At 41.6% G+C, this 16,608-nt stretch overlaps 1 protein-coding gene across 1 annotated transcript; it reads right to left on the reverse strand.

Annotated features, from left to right (window-relative positions):
• Positions 1-12,902: 12,902 nt before the first annotated feature.
• Positions 12,903-16,377, reverse strand: LOC147618274 (small ribosomal subunit protein uS19). Its single transcript, XM_086774716.1, has 5 exons — positions 16,227-16,377; positions 15,870-16,015; positions 13,645-13,702; positions 13,419-13,553; positions 12,903-13,329 (listed from the first exon to the last, which is right to left on the reverse strand). Exons 1-5 carry the CDS (start codon positions 16,227-16,229, stop codon positions 13,216-13,218), a joined length of 456 nt encoding a protein of 151 aa, XP_086630842.1. The 5' UTR covers positions 16,230-16,377; the 3' UTR covers positions 12,903-13,215.
• Positions 16,378-16,608: the final 231 nt, after the last annotated feature.

A 16,608-nucleotide genomic window follows, 5' to 3' on the forward strand; every position in this document is an offset into this window, starting at 1 on the left:
AGAGGTAAACCTGTATAAAATCGACCTGTGCTATGTAGCACAGCCCAAAACAGACGAATGGGCACCTGTCCTGCAGATTTTAATCTTGACAGAAAATCTGCACAGTAGGACGATTTTGCCTGCGCAGTACTTGGAATGCAAAAACGGAGGGCGAAATGACTTCAGATCAAAATTCTGCAACGAACAAGCCCTACGGTCTTTCCTACGGCATATACTAACCTGCAGACGCTCGTGAAACCTCGTCGCAATCGGAGGAGATGAAGCGGCAGGTGCCGGTGATGCTGCCCGGGAGGAGGAAGCCTGCTCTGATACCAATTGTTGGAATTAGGGTTGCAGGAATGCACACACAACTTCAAGAAGATGAGGAAGCTTGAGCACAACACAGTAGTGTATTATGAGTGCCAAAAATGAAAGATAACAAGCCCTAGAAGATAATGGGCGTATATACAATGCACGGGGGAAAAAACCTCCTAGTGAGGGAAAAAGTGCCCCGGCGGTCCTAAGTGTGTTCACACACATCACTACTATAATATGGTAACATAACTTTAGCCCTATCCCACCCACCTAGCATTAAAGAGGGGGTCTTAGTTGTGGCCCACTCACTTCCCTCCAATTTGAAATTCAAATTCAAATCCAAAAATTTAAATTCAAATTCAAATTTAAACTTGCCACGACTGTTCCACACTTACCACGGTCGTTCCAACCTAAAGCCACAGACGCACGTTTGTAAGCGTACATTGAAAAAAAAAATCCAAAAAAAAAAAACTTGCCATGGTCGTTCTATACTAAAGCCATGGATGTATGTTCGTAAAGCGTATGACCGTACCCGAAAAAAAATTTAAAAAATAATAATTTATAAAAAAAACCTACCACGACCGTTCCAGACTAAAGCCAACCGACATATGTTCATAAGCGTATGGCCGTACAAAAAAAAATTCTTAAAAAAAACTTGCACACTTGCTCTACGACCATTCCATACTAAAGCCACAGACGTATGTGGCTGGTGGTGCCTCCGTTCGTGTGTTGTATTCCAAGTTTGGGAGGTGAAGGGCTATAGAGGCAGGGGATGGAGATGGCTTCAACAAGGGAAGATCAAGCATAATTGGACTACTAGCTAGGTCACTTTGCAAAAACACAAGAAGAAGATCAAGGTTACAATTGTGGGCTCCAACTAAAAAGTCACTAAATCTGCTAGGCCACTCTTTGCTGAAGGTTTGAATTACCTAGCCAGAGTGGAGGAGGATGAAGAAGAAAAGATATTAAATGAAAATCTAGATTTAGTCTCACTCTCTTTGAGTTAGATGTGGACCAGAGTATTGTCCAATTTGTCCCTCTTCCCTCATGATTTCATCCAGGAGTTAATAAGGGCCTAGTTCCGATCATACCAAAAGGTAGCAGAGCAGAAGCATGAGTAGGGGTGACAACTCCAAAAGATGATATGGAAGGCCTCAAATCTTTTTTGTTCCATGGAAGCTGTTCACGAGGTGGAAATGTAAAGAATCCATAGAGTAAAGGAAGAGGAATTAGAGGACATTAACTTGGGGGATGTAGTAAATCCATGAAAAGTACGGGTAAGTACCAAGCTAAAAGACACTCTTCAAGGGGGGCTATATGAACTACTTAAGTCTTATGTGGATGCTTTTACTTGGAGCTACACCGATATGAAAGGCATTGACCCTCAGTTCTATCAGCAGCTCTATCAGCAACATCTGAAGGAGGATGCAGTTCATATACATCAGTAGAGGTGTCGAATGAATCCAAATTATGCCAAGTAGGTAAAGGAAGAGAGAGAAAAATTATTGTAAGTTGCCAGTTGATTGTCACCAATCATTATTGTCCCCAAAAAATTGGCAAATTAAGAGTCTGTATAGATTACAGAAAGTTGAATGCAGTTACTGCCATTTATAGATTCCTTGATGGATGTGCAGTAGTGGGTCATGAGATGTACTCTTTCCTTGATGGATTTAGTGGTTATATAATCAAGTTTTAATGGTGCTAGAGGATTGATAAAAGACATCTTTTGTGATTGAATGGCGACTGTTTGCAAAATGTAATAACGTTTGGACTAAAGAATGCTTTAGCAACTCTCCAAAGGATGGTACATGCGATATTTGATAAATATCTAATGAATTTCATGCAGGTCTTTTTGGATGATTTCAGTGTTTTAGGAAGGAATCAACTCACCTGTTACAACTGAGATTATGTTTGGAGAAATAACAAGAGGATCGATTAAGCCTAAATCCGGACAAGTGTGCTTTTGCAGTTAATATTGGAATCCTTCTTGGGCACATTGTATCCAAAGACGGCTTGGCTGTGGATCCACAAAAGGTAAAAGTTATCATGTCTTTAAGTAATCTTCATAATGCAAAGCAACCTAGCTAATTTCTTGGAAAAATCTACTGGCATAGCTAGTTTCTCCAATACCTGCCTGATGTGGCACATCCCCTCCATGCTCTAATAAAGTAAGATCTATGAGTGGACTAGAGGCTAAAACTAATATTGAATGTAGCCCCAATCTTGTAAGTGCCAGATTGTTCTAGGCCTTTTCATGTGTTTGTAGATGCTTCAGATGTTGTTATTGGTGGCTGGACATTGATGCAGGAGTCTGAAAGTAGATAGTTTCGGCCCATTTATTATGCTAGAGTCAACTACTCTCCCAAGCAGAGAATTATTATTTCACTACGAATAGAGAAGACCTTAGGATGATTTACTCTATCAACAAATTTAGACACTATTTGTTGAGAAATGAATTCACTTTTCATGTGGATAATTAGGCTCTTATATACTTAATCAATAAGCCTAACCTGACGGGTAAGCTAGCCTAGTGGATGTTGCTTCTTTAAGAATTCATTTTTCAAATCTGCCACATCCTTGAAAAAGAGCATGCAGATTTCTCATCAAGAATTGATATGGGTGAAGCTCCCATTGGTGTGATTGATTCATTCCTTGATGTGGATATCTTTTCCATCGAAGTAATTCCAACTCTTTTGGATTGCTATGATGAGATATTCATGTTTCTAACATAAGGAGTTTTTTGTCTACCCTGCGTCAGGATCAACGGGTTGGCAAGTGATTGGCCTTAAGAAGCAAGACTTTCATGACAACAATTGTATAAGATGGTTATCAACCAAGTGCTCTGAAGATGTGTACCAACACATAACTATCAAAAGTTGTTTTGGTGGAAGCCAATCAAGTCATTACAGGCAGGCACTTCTTTAGATACATTACGAAGCAAAAAATGTTTTAGGCCAAACTTTGGTTTTGCCGATAGTCCTTAAGAATACATGGTAGATGGCTAGGGAGTGTGGTGTATGCCAACATTTAGGCCAACCTACAACAGGCGGTGCTGCGGCTAGGGGGACAATGGACTGAATGTCTCATAATCCAGTGTTTCCCTTAGAACCCTTTCAAAAATGGGGGATGGATTTTGTGGGTCCCTTTAAACATCTTGCATAAAATATCGGTAATAAGTATATTTTAATCACCACTGCAGCAAATGGGTGTAAGCTCGTGCCTTGAGGGATAACAGGGCAAAATTTGTGGCCAAGTTCTTATATGAAATGATTATGACCCATTATCGATTGAATTGGTAAGTGATCAAGGAGGACATTTTCTTAATGATGTGATCCGTAGTTTAACAGAATGCTATATGATTATCCATAATGCTCAACAATGTATTACCCTCAGGAAAATGGCCAGGTGAAATCCACCAATAAAATCCTCAAGAAGGTTCTACATTACAAGCTTTTCGAATAGCTTACAAAGTAGCCACTAGGGTAACTCCTTTCTCCTTAGCGTTTGGTTCGGGGAGCAGTAGTGCCCATGGAGTTTATTGTGCCAAGTCTCCAAGTAGTTGTTTCTTCCTGTCTTCCTATCGAAGAGTCCTTACAACATAGATTGAATCAACTAATGGCCTTGGATGAAATCAAGATTCAAAGATCCTTGACAGAGGAAGTAGTACAATGCAAGTGCAAACTCTAGGGGTGGACTGCAATATAAAATTCAAATTTCTGAAGTTGATGATCCAGTATTACTCTTCGAGTCCCGAATGGGTCCATATCATGGAAAATTAAAGCTCAGATGGGTAGGACCCTACCACATTTCGGCTAAGATTGGTCTTGGTACTTTTTCTCTAGTCTCACAATAGATGATGTTTTTGCCTAACCATTGATGAATGGTTTTTGGTTGAAACCTTACTATGGAAAATTACCCTGATGATTAGAAATGGGCTGATTAGAATGTGGATGGGACGTAGAATGACGCCCACGAAAGTCTGGATGAACCAATGGTAGTTGGATCGTTTTGTTCTTCTAGGTGGATGTTACAAATAGTGGAGTCTCTGGGGAAAATTCCATTTTGGATGAAATTGTATGGGCAGATTATATGGCCAGTAATATCGTTGAAACACATATGGATGAAACAGGCATGTGTCTTATCCCTTTGGTGGACTGGATAACTCATGAGGAAGCGATTGACTCGAGACCACATGTTCACCATACATTGGTAGTTATTTATAGCTCCTCTTACAAGCGTGTGCCCAAATTACGAGGAGCAACCACCCACGCAAACTTCATGAGGCATGGATTTCTATGGGATTGCCTTGGTCCACTAAATGTGGAGGGGTGCAAGCAATCATCAAAGAAGAAGGTGTCACGGTCCCCACCAGGGCCACGGAAGGTATGGTGGCCAGTGGAGGATTCTGGAGATTTGGGCGACTTGTGGGGCAAGTTATTTGTTATTCAAGATATTTTTCTTTATTTAGGCCCAGTTCACATAAGGCGGCGGAAGGAATTTAAAAAGTGTAGAAGCCAACAAAAAGTTGCCATATGGACATTAGTGTTCACATAGAGCGGCGGAAGAGAAGGTTGAGAGGTGCCACATCGTGGAAGAAAAAAGGGAGTTTTGTTCCAACCCCCCCCCCCCCCTCCCCCTTGGAACAAACTTCTTCCACCCTCCAACTTGGCAAAAAGTGCCATGTTGGCACCAATCAACTCTTGGCTCTACTTTCCATGTTTTTGTTTTATTCTTTCTTTCGCCGCCCGAAAGGTTCACACTGGGCGGCGGAAGAAAATTAGTGCAGTCTTCCTTCCGCCCTCTGTGTGAACACTCGGGTGGCGGAAGTGTGCATTTTTTAACTTTTCCACCTGGAATTGCTCATTTTTGAGTGTGTTTTCCGCCGCTTCACTGTGAACTGGGCCTTAGTGTTTCTTGTCTTGCTAATCAGACAACCTTTCTTGTAGCTCTATCTTTGATTACTCACCTTCACCCTCACCTTCCTTGTCATTCACCCCGTCTCCCATCATGGGGGAATTCAAAAGCCTGGGTGACTCTTGCCAACATATAGGCTAGTGTGCCTAGAGGACTTTGTAGCATTACCATGGAGCACTTGGGAGGCAAATCCCCATGCTTACAATAATCTCCAAGCTCTATAGTAGACACAATCGATAGTCCTTCAATCAGATGGCAGCCATGGCCCTTTCACCATTGAAATGGTTGCAAGGGTATTCTTCCTTCCCATGGATGGTGTATCTCCAACCCATGCAACAGAGGAAGAAATGGTGGCATGGTTCAGACCTCTCAAGCAGAAGGAATCTTTGATACAAAGGAAGAAATGGTGGCATGGTTCATACCTCTCAAGCAGAAGGAATCTTTGATACATAGCTACGAGGATGTTCAAATTCAGTCATGGGCTAAATTTTTAGTAGAGAAGATTTCCCTTAAAACACAAGGTTTCTTATGCCTCCAGATGGGTGGGAGGATGGATCTTGATAGTGCAGAGTGCGGAGATCATTACCATTACCTCTGATGCTAGAGTATTGAAAGTAGAAGACACTATATAGCAGACTGTGGAGGTAGAGAAACCCACCATTACCATTGATCTGCCTGAGGAAGAGCATCAGATTGAAGAAGACCAACCCATTAAAGCAAGACAACCTATCAAAGAATAGGGTTCTGCAGTCGTGCAGTATCTGTCAAATGTGACCCAGACTTCTTTGATGTCTCAAGAGAGGAAGCAGGCATTGCATCGGTAGCTCGCAAATGCAGAGGCCAAAAGCATTGCGGGGCGGAGAAGCATACTGCTCTGGAGACACAGGCGGTAGAGATGAGCTTTTCTCTGGCCGAATGTCAAGATAAAACTGTTCAAATTCTGGATTTATAGGCTCAGTTGAAGAAGCAAAATGAAGATTTCGAGAAAGCACAACAATCGACTCGACACTGTAATGGGGTGGACCTGTTCTTGCAGCTCACAAAGGTAGAGCAGGAATTACAAAGCCTACAAACTCAGGGAAAGTCGTTCCTGAGCTTCAGAAAGCAGATCAAGGAACTGAAAAAATAGAAGACTATTCTAGAAGTAGATGCAATCAAAGTATAGGAGGCCAATTCCGTCTTCCCCTATGGTTGCCCATACTCCAAGGGTTCTTACCTTAGCATAATACACCTTAGTGATTCCTCTTCTCAAGGCAACACTAATACTCATGACCATTACTAGACATCCTTTCTTGTAAAAGGAACATCCACGTCCTCCCGAGCCGTGTTTGCAACATGGACTCGAATGCAAGAAGTTGACCATGCCTAAGAATTCCATATCAAAGCACAGTCTTCTGCGTACACATTCTTATCGGTTGAGTCATTGTGGGGTGCGAGCTCCATGTAGTACATCAAGCTCGTGTACATATCCAATGCGCACTAGTCGTATATCGTGACTTTGATTAATGAGCAGACTCGTTGCACTCCCTCACTTGATTCAAGACCCCCCTCCTATAGAGTCATATGAGTCTAGGGAATAATTTAGGCTAGACTACACTTTCAACCAAGGAGTTTTAATGGGTATCCCCTACTTGTAACACTTAGGCTCCCAAGCTTGTCCTTGTGCTACTAATTCCTCCAATGTTGCATTGCTCACCTTGGAAGACACATGGTTAGTGTTCTCGTGCACAAGTCACTATCATGATGCCAATCCGACATAGCTTTAGGTTTGTAGTGCCAACTCCAAGTAAGGTGAGTTCATTGAAACCATGCATCTTATTCACTAGACCTCCTCTCACTATCAGGTGACACAGTGAGCAGTCCATCGCCCCTAGATGTCTAGGATAAGAGCCCTATCCATCGGCTCCTTCCTTTTTTCTCCTTTTTTTTTCTAACAAGCCCATTTATACATAGTACTCCTCAGTATGTGACACCTTTCAACTCTTCAGTGCTTCCCCCATACGACCACCTCTAGTTAGATCACCCAATTCCACAGGGTAGCGAATCCCATGTACTTGACTCTAGGTGATCACTATTGTCTTAGAGACAACTTATCTTCCAAAGGAATCTTTTGGCTTGCAAGCTCCCCTACCTAGGTGAAAAGTCCATCTCTCACTAGGATTCTAGGGGGTTGCACTACTCCATCCGTGTGTGCACTTAGTCTCTGCTTTGGGTAAATTTCTCCACCCATGGTCTCTTGTGTCTCCTCCAAGAAGACCCATCATAAACACTAAGTGTTGGGTAACACGAAGGGCCTCTTCTAGACCACTATCTATAGCGGTCTTTTTCCACTAAGTGGTGAAGTCCACCCAACTCTTGGGGGACGGCCACCATGGCGCTCATCAAGGCAACCAGCACTCAAGTGCCTTAGTGCTCTCATGCTTGCAAGCACCAGCCCACAAGCCGAGCAGCCACCTCAAGGCTCATACGCATAGCCCTTGAGGCTCTGAACACACATGCCAGTAAGACATAAGTAGATATGTCCGTACGAGTCTTTAGCAGTAATCATTGGTCCATACAATGTTAAGTATACCTACCCCTAGATTCATGTCTCTAGGTTCACGTCTCCACGCTCACGTGTCCAGACTCATGCCGCCTCACATGTCCAGGCTTACATCTCACGAGTCCAGACTCATATCTCACGTGTCCACGCTCACACCTCACATCTACAGGCTTACATCTGTAGGCTCATGTGTCCGGACTCACATCTTTTTATGTTGGACTATGGGGGATTGTGGGCTCATGTCTCCTATATCCGAGAGCTGGTTTGGCTTAGTTTTGGTGTTTTTTGAGTTTTTTTTAAATTTGATGAGGTCTGATTAATGGTACTAATAATCCTTATTAATGATTGTGATGCAAGTAACTAAATGTTTGATTGTTTTATGAAAGATTTATATACTTCAAGCTACCAATTCAACAATGCATGAAAAATTTATGAAAAACATGAAATACTAAAAAAAATTGACTATCCCACTCTAATTCGCCCTAATGGAGCTCTATGCCCATGCTTTCAGAGTGGATTCCAATTCTAATCATGATTTCTAAGCTAATCCTTGGATCAAAGAAATGAAATCTGACTCTAATTTCATGCAAAGCGCCAATGAACTAAGGTTTTTTCTTACCAATAAATGAAAATAAAATGCAAGCAAGGTTCGAAAATTAAACACAACAAAAAAACACATCCAATGGCTCCAAAACCGTATGTTTTTGGATTGTGACCTCCTAAAACACATTGGGTGTAATATTGGGTGATCCCAATAGCTTGGAATGGATGCGGGTGAAATGCAAAGTATGTGTCGTTTGGGTCTTGTCTTAGAGCCGCAATCTACAACTCCCCACATATGTGCTAGCTAGTCTTGTCATGTCCTCACTCTATTGTCACACCAGAATACTCCTTTGCCAATCGGGTGAAGACAGATCTTAAGATGGAGGCAACAAGAGATGGTCCTTCGTGATGGGTTTCTCTCACAAAAGGCGGGGAATGAAAGGGAAGCTAATGCAAGAAAACAACCTACAATCAAAGCCTATTTAGCATCATGCATCCATCAAGCAAGCAAGATTCAATGGCATACAAGCAAGAAAAGGAAAGAGGAGAGCTCCCAGGTAAAGAAGAGGGAAGAGGAGAGCTCACAAGCCTATTTAGAATCATGCATCCATCAAGCAAGCAAGAAGAGGAAATAGGAGAGCTCACAAGTAATCTATCACAATGAAACGATTGTGTCTTGCTTATTGTTAAAAGTGACTTATATACAAGTGACTAGTTTTCACACTAGGCCAACTAAAAACTGGTCCGACCGCCTCTAGTACTAGTCTTAATCAAGTATGTGCATGAAACGATTGCATCTTGCTTATTGTCAAAAATGTCTTATATACAAGTGAATAGTTTTCACACTAGGGCAATTAAAAACTGGTTTAGCCTCTATTTACTAGTCTTGAGCAAGTATGTGCATGGAGTCTACAGACTTTTCCTATTTGATATTAAGCGCAAGGTAAGACCGCTTTATATGTTCCAGTGTCGCCTTATAAAAGATAAGTGCCTATTGGAACTGGTAAGGAAAAGCACCTTACGATAGGCCGAGCAGGTGAAACCATGTTATAACCAACGGAGTGGTTAACACTTTGTGAGCTCTCTTGCCCTCTTTCCCTCTTATTGGTGCTTCTCACTACTTGTGATTGGCTCTCTTGGAATTCCCTCTCACTTTGCTGTCACACGAGAATGCTCCTTTGCCAATGGGGTGAAGGGGCTCTAGATGGAGGCAACAAGAGATTGTCCTTTGTGATGGTTCTCTCTCACAAAAGGCAAGGAATGAAAGGGAAGCTAATGCAAGAAGACAACCTACAATCAAATCTATGTAGCATCATACATCCATCAAGCAAGCAAGATTCAATGGCATCAAGAAGAGGGAAGAGAAGACCTCACAAGTAAACTATTGCAATGAAACGATTGTGTCTTACTTAAATGACTTATATATAAGTGACTAGTTTTCACACCAAGCCAACTTAAAACTGATCCAACCTCTATTGCTAGTCTTAAGCAAGTATGTACACGGAATCTGTAGACGTTTCCTATTTGACATTAAGCATAAGATAAGGCCACTTTATATATTCCACTATCGTCTTTCAAAATATAAGTGCTCGTTCAAGCAGGTAAGATGGAAATAAGCCTTACAATAGATCGAGCAAGTGAAACCATATTAACCAACAGAGTGGTTAACACTTTGTGAGCTCTCTTGCCCTCTTTCACTCTTATTTATGCTTCTCACTACTTGCCCTCTTTCGCTCTTATTGGTGCTTCTCACTACTTGTGATTTGCTTTCTTGGAATTTGTAGTCTCCTCAGTACATGTCAATCTTTTAGGTCTTATATGAGCTCTTGCTATGTAGGTTTTTCTTGAGTTTTTTTTTCAATTTGAGATTTTTGGGAGTGAGAAAAGCACAAGTTTCTCTTGAATAAAGAAGCAAGCGCTTGAATGAAATCTAAAGCTAGGGTGGAGTGAAGCATAAGTATGGGAAGGAAGTGGGACTAAGAAGAGGAGAGAGAGTTGATCTTCAAAGAGGAAGAGAAGATAGCTTGATGATGTGCTTGGTAGGAGAGTGGGATTGTGAGAATCCTTGTGAATGTCCAATAGTAGAGTAATCTTCCATTGCATCTTCCTTTGTGTTTCTTGGAGTCGAGGAGGCAAGGTTGAATATCTTCTTGTACTTCCATCTCCACTTCCACTTCCACTTATGCTTGTGCTTCTACAATTCCACTTTTGCCACTTCACGTCTAATTCTAGATCCACTTCTACTTTTTTTCCCAACTATCACTACCACTTGCATTTCCACTCCTACATTTGCTTTTGCATCCATTTTTACTTATGCATCCATTTCCATTTCCATATCACACTTCCCTTGTTCACTGAAGTTAGTAGCATGGCTTGAGTATGGAGGAGCTTTGATCTTGGATTCACCCAAGGGCATTGAGCTAAAAGGCTCCAAGTGATCAATTAGCCCTAGTTAGAGTAGTACATAGGAAGGATAAGAGAAGACAAGGTCCGCTTTCGCACCACTTTTACTTATGCATCCATTTCCATTTCCACTCCTACATCTACTTTTGCATCCACTTTTATTTAGGCATCCATTTCCATTTCCATACCACACTTCCCTTGTTCACTCAAGTTACTAGGCATGGCTTGAGTATGGAGCTTGGATTCACCCAAGGCCAATGAGGACTTGAGCTGAAAGGCTCCAAGTGGATCAATTAGCCCTAGTTTGAGCATGTAGGAAGGATAAGACAAGACGAGGGAGTGCAAGGTTAGGAGGTGTAGGTAGAGAAGAGAAGATAACTTTTTAACATCGTAGGAAACTATCCCAAGAGACCAAATTGATCTATCCGACAAGATTAGAACTATGGTGTTGTCACCATCCCTCATTAGTCTAGTGCTACCTCTTCTAGGTGATAGGTAGAAGAGGGAGGATTGGTTAGATCCATGGGTTGCTCTCTAGCCCACCACAATAATGTAGCTGCCAACCTTGAGAAAGCCTGCAACAATCAAGTTAGTAAAATTTTAGCATTGTTGCGAGGGCTTGCATGCCATTGTGTGGCCAATGCCGCTCAATACTAGACTGGTCACACTTTACAAAGGGCCTCAATCTATAACCATAGTCAACACCAATGTAAAAGTTGAGATCTTGTGTGATATTTAGATTCATGGAAAATATAGAACTCCTCCTAAATTATCTATTCAAAAGCCAAAATAGAGCTACAAGACTAATGAAGGCCACCGTTTGACTTCTCATTGAATCAAACTTTTCGAGGATTTCTCTTAGGAAAATCTCTACTCCCACCTTACATTTTCCCACAACAAGCTGACTTAATGCCAATCGTCAATATGCTGAGGAAATTAGTGGGAGAGAGCTATTAAGGGCAAGATTAGGATATTAACGTCATGTACTACATGGAAGACAATAAAGGAGGCTTCTTCCTGCTGCATGTAGTAGCATAATATGCACCTAGGAAGGCAATGCAATGTTTTGGTCATGGGCATGTCAAGTGCTTAATCAAAATTAGGCAAGGCCAAGATGTATAAAAGGATTTGGAGCGAATGGAGAGCTCCCCAATATATAACCTAGGGACATTCTTAATGTATACAATACTAAAGAGATAAGAGCAAGACTTCACCAAACTCAACAAGTTGTGGAGGTCCAAATTGTTGGTTAGCAATGTGCATGTACATCTCAAAATCTATGCTGCTAATAACTCATGAAAATGCCTTTTCTTTGGAAGGTGTTTGTAGTCTTGCATGATTTGGGGCATCAAATTGTCTTGGCTCCTTTTTGGCTTTCATACTAGCTTGTTCAAGACGTTGGGCATACATGCTCACATGCAAATTTTGATAGGGTGCTTATGAGATTTTGTAAGGGCCCTGTAGATTTGAGATGTCATGAAGATATCCAAGAGCTAAGTGAATAGTTCTATTAGTAGATGACATTCTTGAACACAACCCCCCCCACCCCAATGTATATAGGGGTGTCGCACGTAGACTCGTATATACATTTGAGTATATACATATTTGTATGTGTGTGTGTGTCCAACTATGTATACACACACACATATGCATGCCTACATACATGTGTGCGTATGTACATGTGTATGTTGTGTGGCCCCTTAGGTTGAGGCCGTTAAGTTGCGGGGCACGCCACCAAGCCTCACTCTTTCCCCCCAACTCCGCCTCACCCACACCCTTTCCACGCTGCCTCACCCATGCTCTGTCATCATCCTCCATCGTGAATCAAAGAGGCTAGGCCCTTGACACAAGAGGTAGGAAGGGAGGGAGAGAGAACCCCTTTGCATGCACTACAGAGAAACACACACAAAATGCTGTGCAACAGCTATACAAACAGCCTACCACTTGAGAGGTGGACTTCCACCTTTTAGTGCCTCCTTCCCCTCTGATCGATTTTCGGAAGTGCTGTTGTGTGAATCAAGAGAGAGAAAGCGTGTGTGTCTTCTCCTCTACCCATAGAGGCAACTTTACGGGAATCTCAGAGCAATCCCTCATCCATCATTGAACTCTTCGGGAGTCCGTGCACCGCAATTCTTAAACAAACTGAAACCCTTCACAAAACCATGGAGTCTTTGCCCAATTACAAAAAAGTAAAGCAAAGGTAGACTTTAAAACAACTCAACTTCTTTAACCTTTTGAGAAAAGCAATAATCCTGTCCAGTCAAATGTGGAAATCGGAAAATTTGACAAATGACTATCCGCATAAACAGATGGACTCCAGTTCAAAAGCTTTGAAAAGACAAGATGAAAAAATTCTCAGTTTACCATCATTGAGCACTTTTCAGCCCCACTTAGTACCTTAAAAAGAAATTGGGATCACCAGAAAAAAGTCTGTAGTTCTTAAAATGTAATGCTGGTCTTGCAGTAATCTCTGCTAAAAACCAGACTCCGGTACCCAGGCATCATCCTTCTTGTAGACTCTACTTCAGAGGGATGAACCTCGAGGAGTGAGTAGCACCGATACCAGGCCTTCCGTGCTTGACTGGCTTGTAACTGATGGAGAACTCCGCCAGATAGTGACCAATCATCTCCGGCTGCAAGGGTTATTTGGGCCTGAGGGTCAAGTACTGTAAAAGTTGATACGGCCTTACGAACACAATGAATCTATGTTCCAGTCTTTTACCTTGATTTCAACCTGGTTGAATGTCTTGCCGTTGTAAACACCAATTATGCTCCCAATCATCTCGGGGACGATAACCATATTTCTTAAATGTGTCCTGACTGGTTCAGGTTTCTCCCCAGCTGGTGCTTCACGTTTCTGTTTAGACAATAGCAACATCACTACTACTCAGAGCCTTGACCACTTGACAGTCAAGGAAAATTTTACAGAAACAGTGTTGTCCACTTACAGCCTTCCGCAGCTTCTTGATGAGAGCCATCGGCTTCCTTTTCAATCCCCTTCGAAACCTATGCATGCAAAGCAAGCCATAAATATGCGTAGGGTAGTGGTTTGATAATCTAATTGCTTGCAATGCACAACAAAACCTTAAACACAGAAAAACCCTACAGTCCAGATTAGTGCATGAAAGGCCACATCAAAACCATAAAACCCAGAACTTGTGCAAGCATCTTGGCACATAAAAGATCCTTAACCTCAGATTTTCCTCCATGATTGGTGTGAAGTAGGCCATGAGAAGCCTTTCTTCTTGCTTGACCAGCACAAGTGAGAAGAAGAAGATTTCAACCTTCCATCCTTCTGTGTGTTATCCATTGTTATGTGAGTATGCATGTGTGCTTGCAGGAGCTCAAGCTCTCTCTCCTCCCCCAATCTTTTTATGGTATCAAAGCCTAGTTCAAGCTAAAAAGTTGAGCAACAAGCAAAAGAAGCTACGAAGAAAAAGGAAGGGGTACAACCGTACAAGGGTAAGAGCATCATCTCTTTCCCCTCTTGTTTAGGTACGACACCCTGTGGGTAGCTCTGGGGACTACACATCTCTGATCAAGGAGCTATCTTTGCAGGTGTGGAGGTGTCCATGTGATGCACAATACTTTGTACTACTTTGTATTCAAGTTTGCAACCAGATTTACGTTTCAAGAGTGTTTCGGCCTCCGTTCGACCATTGCAAGGAGTTTTCGGACAATTTTGAAAAGTTATGTTTGAGAACTATCTCTGTTCGAAACTTGGTTATTGCAATGCAACACTGCATTTTGGGACTGTAGACAACATTTATACATGTATTGCTGATCTTGGGTGTATGTACTATGTACATGCAGAGCTACATACTATGGAGAAGAAAAGCATGTCTATCAATGAGTGTGCTTTAAAGATAAAGGACATAATTGAATCCCTTGAGCCTATCAATGTATCATTGAAAGATGATGATTTTAATCCCCCACTAAGAAGATCCATAAACCCTAAATTAGTGCACAAAGTAAGATCCTAAATTCTGCGTGAATTCTACATATGCACATCAATAGAAGCACAATCAACCGCACAATTTTGCATGAATGACAAAAAATATACAACACTAAATTTTTGCCTAAAGTAAATACTGTACATAGTTGCAAAGAAACGTGATCCATTTATTTTTATGAAGCAAAACGTTTCATTCAAATGAGACGCATTTCTTTTCCTCCCACCTGTTATTATCACTACAATCCAAGAGGCGAATGACGAGGACATCAAGGATGTTAAGGATTGAGTGCCCAAACTCCGGATTAAGGACTCTAGTCTTTGGGACTACTTTGTGTATTTCAAACTTCAAAAGAAAAATTTATCAGTTGAGGATTCAAACTTTTTGTGATCACTTTGAGTGCTCAGTAAACTGTCATTCTTGCCTGCTTTATATATTGTTTCTTGAGTTTTGAGCAATTGCTATTATTGATGATGATGAAATCCGGATCTTGATTCTTGATGTTGCCAATTTATTTATGCCAATTGGTCACTTGGGTGCTCACTGTAGCTGGGTCACCTTAGCTTGTAAACATGTTATAACGTGTAAATGATTCTTGTTTAGGCAAGGCAACATATTTTTGCATATTATAAACTTATATATAAATTTTGGCACCTATAGCCCCCTTCTTGTATGAAAGGTTTTTGAAATGTCTCAGACTTGCACGAAACATTTTTGAAACGCATTTCAAAAAACCCCTGGCGACTATGTAAATACAATTCAAAACCCTACCTTAAGGACTTGCAAGGTGCAGAACCATAAAAACCCTAAGCTTGTACATAGAAAGGAACAGCACATAATCTTAATTGCCGATTTGTACATGACTAAAAGCATAAACCCTGAATTTTTCACACCAGAAACCCTACGCCCTTGAAAACCCAGACGCTAAGGCAACAAACGTATCGTTGTGCATAAAATCTAACACCTCTCATAGCCACACCTACCTATAACAAAAAATCTAAATCCTACGTTAGCAGGTCAATACAGGGAGACCTTGGCGTCTCAGCAGAAACCAGCCAGAACCCCAAATTAATCTAAAGTTCAAAATTAGGAAACCCTGTTTTGTGCATTGAAAAATCCCAAACATAAGACTTAACCCTAAACATACATTGCTGAGTAAAGCTCTAAGCACTTAAATGAATACAATGAACCTAAAAATGAGCGGCACCATAAGCAAGTACCTGCGGCGGGCACGGGCGTGGAAAAGTTCCACAAGCTCATCAGACGTCATGTCCAGAAGGGCATCTAGATCCACCCCTCTGAATGAAAATTTCTTGAACGTTCTCTTCTTGGGCTGCACAGCTCCGGGTGCATCCTCCATATCCGCCTGCACTTAGAAAAGCCAGAAACAAAAGAAACCCTAAAAACCGTAAAACAACTCTCTGATGACAGAAACCCTAAAAATGAACCTCATCAGAAAAGCACAGAAAACCAGCGGCGAAGTCTAAAACCCTAAATTTTTCAACAGGCCTAATATAAACCCTACAGAAAAACATGCTCATCAGCTGCAGCAGACCCCAAAAGCCAAAAGATCTCACCATGATTTCCTGATGTTGCCGCCCAAGCCTTCCTCCAGCTCTACAGAAATGATCTGACCTATCACGAGTATATGTAATGCTTACTTTTGGATTCACATTATGTACACTTGCCCCATACAAGCATTCACACTTGCCCGCCCAAGGTAACGTCTTTACTGCCCACATCTTCCATGCCTGAATATATTTTGAGTGAAAAGATGCCTTCAAGACAAACGAAGCACTTGGTGACTCGTGAAAGCAATATGCAAAATAGGATTCTTGGCTAAAAATGCTGCTCACCATATGCAAATACGTGACACATCATGGAGTTAGCCACCCTTGCTTCTACGATGAAGTACATGGGCACCAAGAATTTTTCCGTGAAGGCTCCTTCCATGTCTAA

This window comes from Cibotium barometz, chromosome 35 (genome assembly GCF_041138505.1).
Source record: "Cibotium barometz isolate CiBa-2024 chromosome 35, ASM4113850v1, whole genome shotgun sequence".
NCBI classification, from domain to species: Eukaryota; Viridiplantae; Streptophyta; class Polypodiopsida; order Cyatheales; family Cibotiaceae; genus Cibotium; species Cibotium barometz.